The following is a 15,294-nucleotide window of genomic DNA, read 5'->3' on the forward strand; positions in this document are numbered from 1 at the left end:
TGGGCACAAGAAGGGAGACGGTGGGTGGGGACGGGTGCCGGGATCTCAGTCGGCCCACAGTGGGAGGCTTGGAGATGGAGCCTCCAGCCCAACGAGGAGTGGCTGGAGCCAGACCCAGAAGAGAAAATTGCGGGAAGAGGAACAGAGTGTGCCAGGGAAGTGAGGGCCCGACTGAGGAGACGACTGGGGTCCTGAAGTCGGGGGACGGGGCTACCGTGTGGGGAAGGAGGCTTCAGGCATAGGCAACGGCAGGCACAAAGGCATGAGGTAGGAACACATGTGGCTGCTTCGAAACCCAGGGCAGGGGGCCAGAGCGGTGCCCAGGGGCAGGTCCTGTGGGCCCTGTGGGCCTGGGCACAGGTTTTGTTGTGATTCTGGCGAGAGCAGCTGCCACTGGAGGCCCCTGAGGACAGACAGGAGCTGACTCTGTGAGAAAGCTGTGTCAGTTTTCTCCTAAGACGAGAAGGACGAAGTGGCCACTGGCTCCCAGAGGCCAGCTGTAAGACAGGGGAAAGAGCTTCACGGGGTGCTGACCACGGTTCCTGGCCAATGAGCAACTGCACCCGTTCCTAACGAACCGGCTCAAAGGACTGTGCTCAAGGGTCTGGAGAGAAGCGGCTCTTCCCATCGGGAGGAAATGCCAGGGGGAGAATCTGCAAGGAAGCAGAGGCAGGAAAGCAGCCACACCGGGGCCTCCAGAATGCCGCCCAGCCCTCGGAGCCCTGAGCCCGCAGCCCTGCTGCTCACCTGACAGGGTGCCCGACAAGGCGGCGTCCAGCGTGGACACCTGGAAGAGCCTCAGGGCCTCCTCCACGTCCGCCTCCGTGGCAAAGGGCTGCAGCCTCATCTTGCTGAGGGCCTCCGCGATGCGCACGATGGCCTCCAGCTGCCTGCGTGGGGGCAACGGGACACCAGGGGGGCCTGAGCCCATCTTCCCTCCCCGGCCCTACCTGCCCAAGGTGGAAAGACCACAGGGGAGACTGCTGGGTGCCCCTGCCCTGTCTGCCTCTCCTCCTCAGTAACGGGACTCTTATTCCCCACATGACACCCAACTGGAAGACATTTCCCAGCCTCCCTTGCATCTAGGCGTGTCTGTGTGAGTGAGGTGTGGCCAATGAGTCATAAGTCCAAACACTTTGTGGGAGATTTATGTGTCCTTAGCCCTGACCAATGTGGCTCAGTTGGTTGCCAGCTGAGAGGGAGGTTACTGTTTACATTCCAAAAGGAGCTCCCCCACCCGCCTTCCCTAGGGCCTGGGCTGTGTGGTTAGCGATGGCCCGACCCTGATGGCCCGGCATGCCCTGCTCTACAGTGAGGCCGTGCCCAGCCCTGGCCGCTGGCTCACCGCACAGTGATGGGGATGCTAGAGCGCCGCTCGCTGTCCCTCTCGTGCTGACGGGCCCCGCTGCGCATGAGGATGTACCGGTTCTTCAGCTTCTCCGCGGCCTCCGCTGACAGCCGGGGGCCACACTTCCTGCGGAGGGGGAAGGAGCAGCTGCCATGAGGCTGGAAGGAAACGTGGGGCACCCTCCCTGCCCTCAGCTGGCTTACAATCACGTGCTTGCCCCCAACGGGCTGGGTGCATCCTTTAGAAGAGATTTAAGTAAAATCTGGGCTCAGACAGGTGCCTGACCTCAACAGCAGGAGAAAAGCAGGTGCCTTGTCAGAAAATAGGCAGAGGGAAGCCAGGCCCATCTGCAGGGGGTGAAGACTGCCCTCCTTACTGCTGGGTGACGTGCGGCTCGAGTCATGAAGCGAAGGTTGCCTCACCCACAGAACAGAAAGACGGCACCACCACGCAGCACAGGGCCCACTGGAGAGCGGGCTCACAGCCGGCTTCGACCCAAACTTCCCCACCGGCCAACACAACTGAGGATGTGATGCTCAACGCCGCCCCAAGAGGCTTGGCAGTGACTGCTGTCCAGGGACAGGGAGCATGTCAGACTCTCCCAGCAGGGAGGGTGATCAGGTAGGTCCTATTCCCTCCCACACACCACACAGGTCGACTGGCAGTCACTGGTCCTAGTCCAACCCCCATCCTGAGGATGAGGAGACCAAGGCTGGATGGAAGGAGCCAGCTCCCCACGGCTGTGAGGAGCTCGGAACTGTGATGAAGACGCAGAAATCACTGGGCACCACACCACCCATCACCCAGTGGAGGTGGTGAGTAGGGACCTGAACAACTTTAGTGTTTCCCCTCCCACGGAAGGGGCACTCAAAGATTCTTCCACTCTCAGGTTGTAGCTCCAACAAGACACAATCGAGGCGTCTGTCAAGAACCTTGGCAGCCCTGGCTGGTTTGGCTCAGTGGATAGAGCGTCGGCTTGCAGACTGAAGGGTCCCAGGTTCGATTCTGGTTGGGGGCACATGCTGGGGTTGCAGGCTCAATCCCCAGTGGGGAGCGTGCAGGAGGCAGCCAATCAATGATTCTCTCTCATCACTGATGCTTCTCTCTCCCCCCCGAGGTGTCTGTCAAGAACCTTGGCAGCCCTGGCTGGTGTGGCTCAGTGGATAGAGCGTCGGCTTGCAGACTGAAGGGGCCCAGGTTCGATTCTGGTTGGGGGCACATGCTGGGGTTGCAGGCTCAATCCCCAGTGGGGAGCGTGCAGGAGGCAGCCAATCAATGATTCTCTCTCATCACTGATGCTTCTCTCTCCCTCTCCCTTCCTCTCTGAAATCAGTAAAAAATACACTTAAAAGCAAACAAAATACCTTGGCAGAGGGACTAAAGCGCAGCCTCTGAGCCTGGTACTTGGGTTCAAATCCTGGCTCCACTACAACTCCTACCTGTGACCTTGGACAAGTTGTTTAACCTTTGTCTGTCAGCTTCCCTATCTATAAAATAGAACAATAATACACCAGTTTCTTAGGTTTTAGGGCAGAGCTAAATTTCACTTGCCTGTAAATACTGAGAGTAATGCCAGACACAGAACAAGTACCCTACGTACGGTTACTATTACTGACCATCTGTGACAATAACAATAAAGTTGCAAGTGCCATTTACTGAGTGGTTACGTGATGCACTGCTGTGCTGAGTACTTACTCATCATCTTGTGCAATCCTTACAAAACCCCAGGGAACACCAACCGAGGGAAAGCAAGGCTCAGAGGTCAAGTGACTTGCCCAAGGTCACACAGTGGGGGTGGGCAATAGCCAGAGCCTGTGTCTACAATGACCACACTGCCCTGCCTCCCTGAATGTCAGGTGAGGGGTGTCCTTGACACCACCTAATCCTACGCCCTCATTTTTGGAGACGGGGAAACTGAGGCCGACAGCCCGAGTGACCTGTGTAAGGTCAGACAGGAGTGGAGCAGACTGACGGAACTAGAACCCCAAAGGACAGCATCATCTCAGGCGTCCTTTATGAGGATAGGCCCAGGGGACAGGGCTCTCTCCCGCCCAGGGAGCCGGGGAGCCCCAGCCCACGGGCCAGCATCCAGGACTCACGCTCGGCAATAGGCGATGAACTTCTTCAGCTTGGTCAGGTCCACCTCCCCCTCCACCGCCTGGGTCTGTGTGAGCGCGCTCACGTGCAGAGTGATGACATGTTTGGCCAGCATCTAGGGCAGAGGGGACCCTGGGTCAGCCGGCAGGCCCTCCTAAGCCTGGGTTCCCACAGAGGTCCGGCAGGCAGGGAGGGAGCCTGCAGAAACAGAACCTATGGAAAGGGGGAGGCCTCCTCCTCCTCTGGGCTATCAGCTACTAAGACAAAAGCCCGGAGCTGCCAGGGCCTCCTTTGCCACCAGAGGGAGAAGCTGCCAGAGAACAGGACCCCCCCACGGAGAGCAGAGCAGCAGACAGGAGCCCCGAGGACACCAGTGGGGCCTCAGACCTCTGGGCTGGTCCATTCCATCAGCCACCGAGTTCCTTTCAGAAATTTACAAACCAGAACTGGATGGGGTTCTATCACTTGTACCCAAATGCCAACTCCCCATTTCACATGCAAGGGTCTGGGCCAGGGGGAGAGATTCACCCCCAATCACTCACAGGGAGGCAGAACTCTGCACCCTGGTTCAGTGCTCTCTGCAGCCCCCATCTGCCGCCTCCTGGGCTACCCACTATGGGCCCTACCCAATGGTCAGGACTCCTGTCAGCCCCTGTTCGCCCTCCCCCAGAACCGTGGGCCTGGCTGGAGCCGAGCCCGTGCCCTGCGGCCCTGACTCACCATGTCCCTCTCCTCGTTGTGCTCGTCCTTGACGATGAAGATCATGTCGAAGCGGGACAAGATGGTGGGCATGAAGTCGATGTTGTCCTCCCCCTTCGTCTCATCCCAGCGGCCAAACACCGAGTTGGCAGCAGCCAGCACGGAGCAGCGGGAGTTGAGGGTGGTGGTGATCCCGGCCTGAGGAGCGAGGGGAACCGATGATAGATCAGAGATGAGGACCCCGGACACGTATGCGCACAAAATGCTAGGCCCGCTGCTGCCAACGGAGGCCTGGGCAGGCAGGGCTTGGCACAGTGCTCAGAGCACCCTGGGCTCGGCCAAACCAAGCTGGACCTCAGCCGACTGGGCTTGCAGGGAGGACCACCCACCTTGGCGATAGAGATGGTCTGTTGCTCCATGGCCTCGTGGATTGCCACGCGGTCATCTTCTCGCATCTGTGAGGGGAGAGAGCGTCCATCAGACCAGGCGAGGGTGGGGGCAGTGCCAGGAGAGCTACAGCACGACCACTCCTGGTCCCAGCTTCATGCCAGGCCAACGGCAGGAACTGGGTCACCTCTCATCCTGGTAACAACTGAGTGGGCTTGGCTCTCCTCTCCCCATGCTCCAGATGTGGAAACTGAGGCTGGGAGAAGTCAAGCTACTTCCCAGTTACCCTATAGTGACAGGCAGGGGACTGAATACAAGTCTCCAAGTGAGAGGTGGTTCCTGAGGTCCAGGCATAGAAGACCACACCCCCTGCCTTGAGACCACTAGGTGCCACCTACCTTCCAGCCACCACCTCACCCGGTCAGCCTCACCTTGTCAAACTCATCGATACAGACGACCCCGCCATCAGCCAGGACCATGGCTCCGCCCTCCATGATGAAGTTCCGGGACGAGGGGTCCCTCATCACCGAGGCTGTCAGGCCTGCCGCGCTGCTGCCTTTCCCAGATGTATACACCTGGGAGGGCCAGGGAGGAGGTGTCAGGGCCCAACACAGCTCCACGCTGGCCCCCCAAGTCAAGGGGACCAGAAAGCTGTGACTCACACAAGGTCACACATCACAGCTGGCCACAGGGCACAGACAGAACTCAGGGAGCCTCCCGCTGGATGAGGACACCCCGGCCCATCCGGCCTGGAGGTTCGCCCCCACTGGGTGGTTCACATCCATTACACTCTGAGCCTGCCGCAGCGCCTCAGCGGACCCGCCATGATGGCCCCAGGAACCAGCCCTTAGGGGCCTGGCTCATCACAGAGGAGCGAAGTGAGGCCCAGAGGAGAGGAGTGGCCCACTTCCACGTGGCCTTAAAGTGGGACAGACTTGTGACTCCCAGGAAAAAGCTTCCCCGACCCCGAGTCCCATGTCATCTTTGTATAGACCTGCAGGCCACATGCTGTCACTGAGCCTTTGCATGGTGGCAAGTCCAAACTGAGAAGAGTTTTAGTGCTAAGAAGGGAATGCAAAGTATCTCCTATTTTCTTATGTTAAGCTACATGTTGAAATATTGTAAATATGTTGGACTAAACAGAGTATTAGGATTAATTTCACCTGACTTTCTTTTTCCACTTTTTAACATGGCTACTAGAACATCTAGCATCACACACGTGGCTCACATGTGCAGTTCACACACATTTCTATTGGACAGCCCTGGCACGAGCACTTGTCGCACACACTTCCTATGTACCCAGAGACCACCCCTCCCACCAGTACAACCCATCCCACTGAACACGCAGGCATCCTCGCCCCACTCTGATCCCCAGACACGCTCATCACTGCAGAGGCCCCAGCCTACCAGGCACCTGCATTCAAATCCCTGCGCTAGCACTTACTATACTAGCAAGACACGTAGCTATTCTGTACCGTTTCCTCATCACAGGACGGGCTCACATACCTACTGCAGAGTCGAGGTGCACGTTTAAGGATAAATAGGCGTTGGACACGTCAACCAGTGGCTGGCCCTTGAGTTTAGCCATGACTATTACCAGTGTTATGGTTTAGTGGGCGGATAAACTGAGGCTCAGGGAACAGAGGTGACTTGCTCAAGGCCCACAGCCAATGACTGGCCAGGCTGAAACCCAAACCCCACCTGCCTCACATCCGGTGCTCTGCCCGCTACCCCAAAACTACACCCACCTGTTCATTTCCTTCCCTCTCCTCCTGTGCTACCTGCCCACAACCAAGGGGAATGAGGAAGAGATTCTGGGCGATCCTACCCACCAAGAGGACCTGGAGGACCTGGTGGCCCTGCCCTGCGGCCTTCCTCCCTGCTGGGCAGCCACGGAGAGCAGCTCCTCAGTACTCACCCCAATGGGAGAGCACTTCTCCACAAACTTCAGCAGCTGGGACTTGGCCGTCCCCGGGTCCCCCAGCATCAGCAGGTTGATGTCTCCTCGGCGAGTGAGTCCATCAGGGAGCCTAGGGAGGACACGCAGGTGGGCAAGGCAAGAATCGCCCGAGGCCTGGGCTCAGGCTGTTCACAACGGCAGCTGGCAGTAGCCCCCTGACCTACCACGAGCCTCAGAGCAAGTGGGGAGGCAGGAGTCTGGGCTGAGACCACGCTCACAGCCCCATGGTAACGTGCCTCCCAGGGAGGGGGGGCTCAAAGGAAACTGGCACTTGGGGCTGGGCTGGGGCACACAGTGAGCCTCTGATAACCACCCTCGTAGCTGGGCAGAAGGCAAGCAGGGGAGCCGCCAGTGGGCTGTGCGTGGAAGTGGACTGGGATTCACGTGGGCAGGCTCCTGGCCCTACATGTGCCTGTGAGCAAGTTCCCTTAGGTCTTTATGCTTCAACTGCCTCAGCTATAACATGGGTGTGATCGTAGCTTTCTCACAGGGTTATGAAGATGGCTGGGTTTCAGACACATTAAAGCGCTTAGAAAAAGGCCTAGCGGACAGTAAGAATCAGTAAGTGGTAGCTGCTAGTCATATTAATTTCTAGATCTATTACTTTATCGTTTCAAAGGGCATGCGGCGTCCTGTGTTGGGTCTTTCCTGTCGTCCATGTGGAAGCGTGGGTTGAGGTGGTGTCTCTTGCCCAAGGTCACACAGTAAATAAGCAGCATGGCAGAGACTGTAAGCCCAGAGCCCTCCCCACTGTGCCCGCCAGGTCCCCCACGCCCACCCCTCGCCAGGGCTGGGGATGGGTCTCTCTGGAGAGAGGATGGATCAGTCCCAGCCAGCTGACAAGGAGCCTGTGAGAGCAGGCAGGGCTCAGAGTCTGGGGAAATAAGGATTCATGTCCTGACCATCTGGCAACTGTTCCGTGAGCCAAGTCACCGTCCCCTCCCCAGACCCGGGGAGCCCATACCCCCACCTTTTCCGGGAGCCCCCAAAGAGCAGGCAGGCGATGGCCTTCTTCATGTCCGTGCCCCCAAAGATGGAGGGGGCGATGCTCTTGGAGATGACCTCGTAGACATTGGGGAGGGCAGCCAGCCGCCGGAACTCCTCCTCCTCCTGCGGGGTCACGGCCCCAGCAAAGCTGCGGCCTGGGTAGGGGGGAGGAGGGAGGGGAGGGAGGGTGCATGAGAGCTGTGTGAGGGAGAAGTTGGTGCTGCTCAGGGCGTCTCAGAGGGGAGGGTTGGGGCAGTGCAAGCGTCACCAAAAGACAGAGCTCCCACCCCCCAGGAGTGGGCTTGCAAGTTCCAGGGTCCAGTGAGTGAGGGGAAGAGTGGGGGGAGTCAGAGGAGCCAGGGGGTCAGATTGTGGAGGCCCCTGTGGACTCCTGGGAAGTCTTCCATCTTGCAGAGAGGGGTGGGGTGCTCTCAGCCAAGGAATGACGTGGTGTCTTTGGTTATGGCAGCACCACTTACCCTGACCACTGTGTGGAACAGTGTACGGGTGAGACAGGGAGGAGGCCCAACAATAATTCAGGAAGACAGCGTGAGCTCGGCCAGGGCGCAGCACAGCCTTTTGGCAGGACCCCAAAGCCAACTCACCAGAGCCATCTGTGTCCACCTGGATGCCCAGGACACGGATGTAGGAGCTCCGGATGCCTACGCCCACCCTGTCTCGGCCCTTGCTGGAGGTCAGGCCAAACTTCTTAATGGAGTAGATGCCCATGATGGTGACCCTGTTCCCGGGGACGACCTTGTCACACAGGTACCTGAGAGGCCGATGGGGAGGAAGGGGAAAAGCAGGTGAGAGCCGGGTGGAGACAGAGTCCTGACTCTACCCACCCTGTCACACAGTCCACCTTAGCATTTCTACCAGAGGCCTTACAACCTGAGCTGCTCCAGGCCTGTCCATCCCACCGGCCAAGAAAACGGGTCTCTCCCCCTCATCACAGCCTACCCCCTGCTTGGATATAACTCAGTTACTTGGAGGACAATGATGACAATCCTTGGTGACGTGCCCCTTCCACTGCCTTCACAAGCTCATTTGTTATGCTGCTCGGGGTCAGAGGGGCGCCTACCCCGAGCCCTCAGAAGTCCCATCTCAAAACATTTGTCTAACCACTATGCTGTACACCTGAAACTAACACAAAATAATATTGAGATGGGGGGGATGGGGGAGGTTGGTGGGTGTGGAGGGATTGAGCAAAAAAGAACTCATGGTCACGGACAACAGTGTGGTGATTGTGGGGGAAGGGGGTGGGTGGAGGTAGAAGAGGGTATGAGGGGAATAAATGGTGATGGGGAAAAATAATACTGAACGTAAACTGTAACTGAAAAATGAAATTTAAAAAGTAAAAATAATGGGGGCAGGAGCCGGCGGGGAGAGGTCAATGGGGAAAATGGAGACATATGTAATACTTCCAACAATAAAAAATGTAACCCCCCCCAAAAAAAGTAAAGATAAAATAAAAATAAAAAGGCCCCCTCCATCTCTCTGCTGTCAGCGTCGTCGCAGGGTGCCCCTTAGCCACCTCAGGGAAGCCTCTCCTGCTCCCCCAGCCTCCCCGCAAGGGCTACTCCCATTTCTGCCCCTTCACGGCTCCAGCTCGGCCAAGTCCTTTTTCCTCTGGACTTTTGAATTCTCTTTTGAAAAATAAGATGTTGAAACCAGGAAGCCTTGGGCATGGCAGAAGCACTGGGACACTGCCACTCAGAAGCCACGTGAAGGGCAAAGAAGTCACTGCAACTCTCCGAGCCCGGAGATAACACCTGGTCTGACCTGCCCGACTGCTGTGGGACCCAGTGAGGTCACAGGCAGAGTCACAGCCTCTGAGGATTGTCACTGTCACTGCTAATGCTTCAGCAGAGGGTTCTGGGACTCCTCTTATGGCCCCCTGAAGCTTTGTGGATCACAGACAGCTGGGGCAAAATCTAACATATAACGAATCCTTAGATTTCTTCCTGTGTAAGAAACTGTGCTCCGCGTCTGACGTGCATTTTCCAGTTTAAATCTCACAGCAGGCCGATGAGAGATTGAGGACTGTCAAGACTGATCCCCATTTTACTGATAAAGAAACTGAGGCTCAGCAAGTTCATGCAACTTGCTTAAGAGTCTGACTTCTACAGGTTCTACTGCCACCGGAGAAGCTAATGAGCCCTGGCCAGGGAGGCTCAGTTGGTGGTGTTGTCCCATGCACCAAAGGTTGCCGGTTCGATTCCTGGTCAGGGCACATGCCCAGGGTGTGGGTTCCATCCCTGGTCATTGATGTTTCTCTCTCCCTCTCCCTCTAAAAATCAATTAAAAATCTTAAAAAAAAAAAATGAAGCAAATGAAACCTCCAAGGCTGCTCTCCAGAAAAATGCACATGCACAGAACATTTGTGCAGCCAGGGTGTGCAAGCCCCAGTTCAGGACCCTCGTCACCATCTCCAAACCTTCTGCCCGTTACTGTAAGGGGACTAGGCTCCATCTCGGCACCCTCTCCTTCTTTCCGATCGCTCAACAAAATCCAAGGAAGAATCTTAACAGTGAGGCGGGGGCAGGGGCGGGGGCAGGAGCAGGTGTCAGGCTGGGATGGGGCCTCCCAGCTGCTGGTTATCAGCTCCTGGTTATCTAGCCTCCTCGAGCCCCCCGGTTCTAAGAGGGCTGAGAGTCTCCCAGGAAGAACACAGGCTCAAAGCTCCTCCAGAGTCAGTGACATGTCCTCAATCAGCAAAAGGGGGGCTGACATGCCCGCAGGGGATGGGAAGACGACAGGAAACTGAGGGAAGTACCAGGCACAGAGCAAGTGTCCCCTACCAGCCACCCTCTTCTCCCCAACCCACCACGCTGGATGGTCCACACCCAGCACCAGTTTAGGGACACAGCCAGGGACGCCCGACTGCGTGGGTGCCCACCGGCAGCCTGCCTCACCTGTCGCAGTAGAGCTGCATGTGCCTGGGCATCTCACCGTGAGGCACTGCATCAGGCAGCTCCTGCAGCTTCAGAGTCTGGAAGTCCACACACTTGCACTTGTCGGGCATGATGAAATACGGGTCCAGCGGGCACCTGGGGCGCCCGGCCTGATCCCTGTATAGAGAAGAAGAAAGAGTCACCAGAGCCGCCCTGAGAACCCAGAGCCCATCCCAGGAGTCAGCAACAAGGCCTGGTTGGCAGCAAATTAAGGATAAGCTGGGAAAGACCCTAAAAGGTAGCCCTGGGGGACCACACACCAGATTGAGAGTGGGGAGACCTGCTCCGGGCCAGGCTCTTCCATGAACTAGCTGGGAGGCAGGCAAGTCACACTCCCAGTCTCCTCACAGGGTCTCAGTGTACCCACAGGTAGAGAGGATCCAGACTGCTAATCCCCCAATCAAATCCCAGGATCCCTAAGGGTCTGGGCACCTGGAGGCCTTTCCCAGGTCTAGCCTCTATATACCCCTATATAATGAAATCATTATTTAACTACTGTAGCAATATCATAGCAAAACACCTACTATGTGTCAGGCACTATTCTAGGTGCCGGGGTCACAGCAGTGGACAAAAAGTCCCTTGCCCTTATGGAGCTAAGGTTCTAGTCAGGGGAGACTGGAAAACACCCGGCAAATAAGTACATAACATAGTGACAAGCAGCTCTGTGCCTCTCCCACTGGGCACCCCTGCCCCAGCCCCTTGGAGCTGCATCCTCATCCTCCACATCTCCACTCACATCACCTCCTCACAGTCCCGGAGGCCGCTCAAGGCCCACTCACGTGTTGCACTTCCTGGGCAGGGCGTAGCCCTCCAGGCCGGGGTGCATGGCGATGTTGGTGAGGGTGTTGCGGCAGCTGCGGCACTGGATGGAGATGCGGGTGGCCTTGGCGCGGACCCCGGACGCGGAGATGATGATGCCAGGGATCTTCACCAGGTGTGACATCATGTCTGACTGTAACAGAGCCATGGGAGGATGGTGGGTTACAGGGAGCCAGGTACACCTGAGATTATGCATGCAAGCCTTTTTTTAATGCACACTGAAATATTTAGGGATAAAGTGCCATGTCTGTAACTTACTTTACAAAATACTTTGAGGGGGTGAGCGGGATGAGAAAAAAAGCAAAGAAGGCAAAATATTAACAGCCATTACATCTAGGTGAAGGTATAGATTCATTACACTATTCCCTACCTTTTTGTAATATTTTAGAAAAAGCCAAAAATAATAAAAGTTTTTTCCCCTCATCTTTTCCCCCCATTCCCACTAGTTTTTCCGGGACAGGCAGGCAGGCTAGAGGTTCACGCTGATGCCCTTCCCCCAAAGCCTGCAAGGAGGGGAGAAACACAGAGAGGAAGCCAGCCCCCCTCTAGTAACTGAGGCCCGAGCCCCAAGTGCCTGACATGGCCCCGGGGTTACTGGAACTGCTGAAACCACCAGAGCATGTTTTCTGGAAGACAACCGACAAACCCTGGCACTCAGAGTTGGAAAGGACTGGGGTTGCCTTGGCCCAGCCTCTAAAGCATCCCTGACAAGTTATCTTCCAAGAGCAGGCTCCGTCCCTTGTTAGGAAACCCATCGCCCAAAGCAGGCCATTTCCTGTGTTTTCCAGTGAGTCCGAGACCGGAAGGCTGACGCTGGGAGGAGCGGGCGCTGGCCTCCCTGATGAAACAGCTGCCCCGCAGAGCAAGTCTAACGCCACTTCCACTGAGGGGCCAAACGCGTGAAACCCAGTTTGGTTCCATCAGGTCCTGGAGACCCTCCCTGCTGCTGGGAACAGAGATGAAGCCACATGTTCCGTAGCCTCCAGGGTCCACACTCTGGCTTCTGGAGCGACCTGCCATCATGCGAGCCAAGGAAGGCTTCACAGGGACCCCAACAGAGGTCACGGGGGACGTGTGGACCCCGCTGTGATTTCACCGAGCACAGGCACGGGCTTCATTTCATCTGATTCTCACAACCACCTGTGACAGAACCAACGCCATGATTTCTCCTTCACTGCTCTCCTAGCTCCGCTCCTGCCCATTCTGTAAATTCTCCTTCCGCACAGCAGCCAGAGGGAGCTTTTACAAGTGCAATCGGCCTGTTCTTCCACATAACCCTCCACTGGTTTCCTACTGGGATTCAAAATCCAAGCTCCTTCCTCCAGCGGAAAGGCCCGGCCTCCTGGCCTCTCCACCCCTCTCTTCCTTTCCTTTTCCTCAATCGTCACTCCCTGGGCTTTGGCTACACTGGCTCCTTCCTGTTCCTGGAAACAGCCCTTGCATCTGCATCTCCTGAGCCCGGAGTGCTCATCCCTCAGGCTGTGTCCCTCGGGCTGCGGCATCGCTCAGACTCGCGACCCCAGCACTTCCTCGGAGGCCTCCCTCAGCCACTGACATGCTGCCCGATTTCTTCTCTTCATGACTCACATCCCAGAACCTGCCATCATCTCCGTGCTCGTCTGCTTCTCTCTGTAAGCGCCATGGGACAGAGGCCCTGTCTGTCCACAGTGAGTCTAGCCCAGCACCTGGAGTGAGGCACACTCAGGATTTGCTGAGTTAAACAGATAAACGACTGGATGACAGACAGGCTCTGCCCCTCTCCTGCTTCCTCATCCCTCTGTAGCCTTGCTCACAGGCTTTCAACATGGCCCTGCACATCGCATGCCCTCCTCACCTCTGGACTTTGCACTAGCGCACACTTCCCCCACCCACCCGATGCTCTCTCCCAACGGTCTGTGCTGCTCGTTCCCATCCTCAGATCTCACTCAGATGTCAGCTCCCCAAAGCCTTCTCCGTCCTTTCCAGAGAGGCTCCCACTTGCTCGTCACCCTCATTTCCTCCACTGCACTTCCGATCACCTAAAATTGTCATGGTGCTGCCTATCTAGTTCCTCGGTCTCCCCGGGGCAGTAATAAACTCAGTGAGGACAGGGGCGTGTGCTTTAGTTCCCCGTTTCTCCAGGACCCAACGTAATGCTCTGCCCACAGGAGCAGCTCAGTGAACACTTGTCCAATGAGTTCAATTCGATTACACGGCTGGTGTAGGCACCCCGGTAGGTCAGCCTGAGGAAGCAGGAGCGGGGCAGAGCCGCTGCCACCCTCCACCCAACCTCTGAGCAAACCCACCTTCAGGCTGCGAATGCTGGACGGGCTGGCGTCCGACTTGAGCATGACCTGGATGTCCTGGAGCACCTCCTCACCACTGGGCCGGGGCCGGGTCACCTCATCGGCCACCTCCTTGGCAGCTTCCTCCAGCTGGAGGGGGAAGGGAACAGGCTGTCAGCGCCTGGTGCAGGGCAGCCCGGGGGGATGCAGGACAGGGTCCCACTCACCAGCTGCAAATGCTCCGTCGGCTGCTTGTACAGGAAGTCGGCCAGGTCCTCATCAAAGCTGGCCAGGTCCTCCATCTCCACCTCGATCCAGTACTCCCCCAGGGTGTAATGCCGCTTGAGTTCATCCCTGGAGTGGGCAGGTGGCAGTTGAAGGTGGGTAAGGGTGCAGAGAAGAGGACGGAACGCTGGCTGAAGTGCACTGCACCCTGAATGTGCCCTCACGGCCACCAGCACTGCTCCCCCACTTCTCTTCCCACACACACGTCGAATTCCAGGTGGTTTCCCGGCTTTACCCCACAGAGGCCCCCGCTGCCAGCAGAGGCATCCTCCACAGAGAGCTCCGTGGAAGCACGTTTCAACACTCAGACTGGCCTCTGCACGCAGGTCAGTTTGGGCAACTCGCACCGTAAACCAGTTCCTTCATTCAGGACTCCCTGGAGCCTTTAACTAGCTCAGGAATCTAACAAGGTTCACTCCTCAGAACTTGGAGACTGAAGGCAGCACACAGGATACACACCATGTGTGTGCCCCGTCAACCACCTGACAGACCCTTCTTACAGAGTAGCCCCTGGGACTATTGTCCCAAAAAACCCATTTGGGGACACAGACCTTCACAGAGCCTGCCCCCAGCCTCATCTCAGGCCTCATCCCCTTATGCCTTATGCCTGGAAGCCACAGAAAACAGCCAGCCTGGTCCACAGGGCCCTTGCCCTACCAGGCCACCCTGTACCTCGGCCCATGTAACTGCTGTGCAATGCTTCCCTCCCCCTCCCACCCCGTCAGCTCAGGGGTCACCTCTGGAAGCCTCGCCTAACTCTTGTTTACATTCCTTCTTTGGGGTGACTCTCGCCTAGTACTTATTTGTTTGTCTCTATCCCTGGCTCCCACTGACCTTGAGGGCGAGCAGCATGAATCTTTTCCTATCTGTGTCTCGGTGTCTGGCACAGTGCCAGGCAGATAGATGGTCAACATCAGCTGGCACATGAATAAACAGAGGCAGGAATGGCTATGCCCATTTTACAGATGAAAAAACTGAGGACCGGAGAGACTGTCACTTGGAAGTCACTCCGCCAGAGCCTGGACCTGCAAACTCCTATTCTCTGCATCTAAAGGACCAACAATGACAGATGGTGCAAGGACCGGGAGCAGGGGCTGCCCAGCTCCTTCAGGGCTGCAGCCCAGCACCTGGAACAGAGCCTGGCATGCAGCAGGTGCACCGTCAATGAGGTGACACGACTGGAGTGAGTGAATGAATGAATGAATGAATGATGTAAATCAGAACTCCCATCTTCACCTATTGCACATTGACAGCTTGAGTTTCTGAGGTGTCTGACGTTAAGTGCAAGGGCAGTAAGACGACGACATCGGAACAAGATCTGGAAAAAGAGCCACAGGGCCCAGGGACTCCAGCTGGGTCGCTGGTGGCCCACTGAAGAGGTGACTCACTTCAACGTGAACTTCGGGTATGAAATATGCAAAACTGTACCCCACCGGGTGCGAGTCGGGGAAGCACCGCTGCGACCAGACGCCTTAGAACCGGACGGGCTCCTTC

General features: G+C 56.9%; 1 protein-coding gene across 1 annotated transcript in view; it reads right to left on the reverse strand.

Annotated features, from left to right (window-relative positions):
• Positions 1 to 15,294, reverse strand: part of MCM5 (minichromosome maintenance complex component 5) — a 36,840-nt gene that overhangs the window by 21,321 nt on the left and 225 nt on the right. Inside the window, exons 2-14 of the mRNA XM_006767234.2 lie at positions 13,743 to 13,872; positions 13,537 to 13,665; positions 11,212 to 11,384; positions 10,394 to 10,549; positions 8,084 to 8,250; positions 7,462 to 7,633; positions 6,450 to 6,561; positions 4,963 to 5,106; positions 4,534 to 4,599; positions 4,166 to 4,342; positions 3,448 to 3,560; positions 1,346 to 1,474; positions 748 to 890 (exon numbers count right to left, since the gene is read on the reverse strand). Coding sequence (XP_006767297.1) covers positions 748 to 890; positions 1,346 to 1,474; positions 3,448 to 3,560; positions 4,166 to 4,342; positions 4,534 to 4,599; positions 4,963 to 5,106; positions 6,450 to 6,561; positions 7,462 to 7,633; positions 8,084 to 8,250; positions 10,394 to 10,549; positions 11,212 to 11,384; positions 13,537 to 13,665; positions 13,743 to 13,872 — 1,811 coding nt within the window. The remainder of the gene's footprint in view (positions 1 to 747; positions 891 to 1,345; positions 1,475 to 3,447; positions 3,561 to 4,165; positions 4,343 to 4,533; positions 4,600 to 4,962; positions 5,107 to 6,449; positions 6,562 to 7,461; positions 7,634 to 8,083; positions 8,251 to 10,393; positions 10,550 to 11,211; positions 11,385 to 13,536; positions 13,666 to 13,742; positions 13,873 to 15,294) is intronic.

This window comes from Myotis davidii, unplaced genomic scaffold (assembly GCF_000327345.1).
Source record: "Myotis davidii unplaced genomic scaffold, ASM32734v1 scaffold842, whole genome shotgun sequence".
Lineage (NCBI taxonomy): Eukaryota > Metazoa > Chordata > Mammalia > Chiroptera > Vespertilionidae > Myotis > Myotis davidii.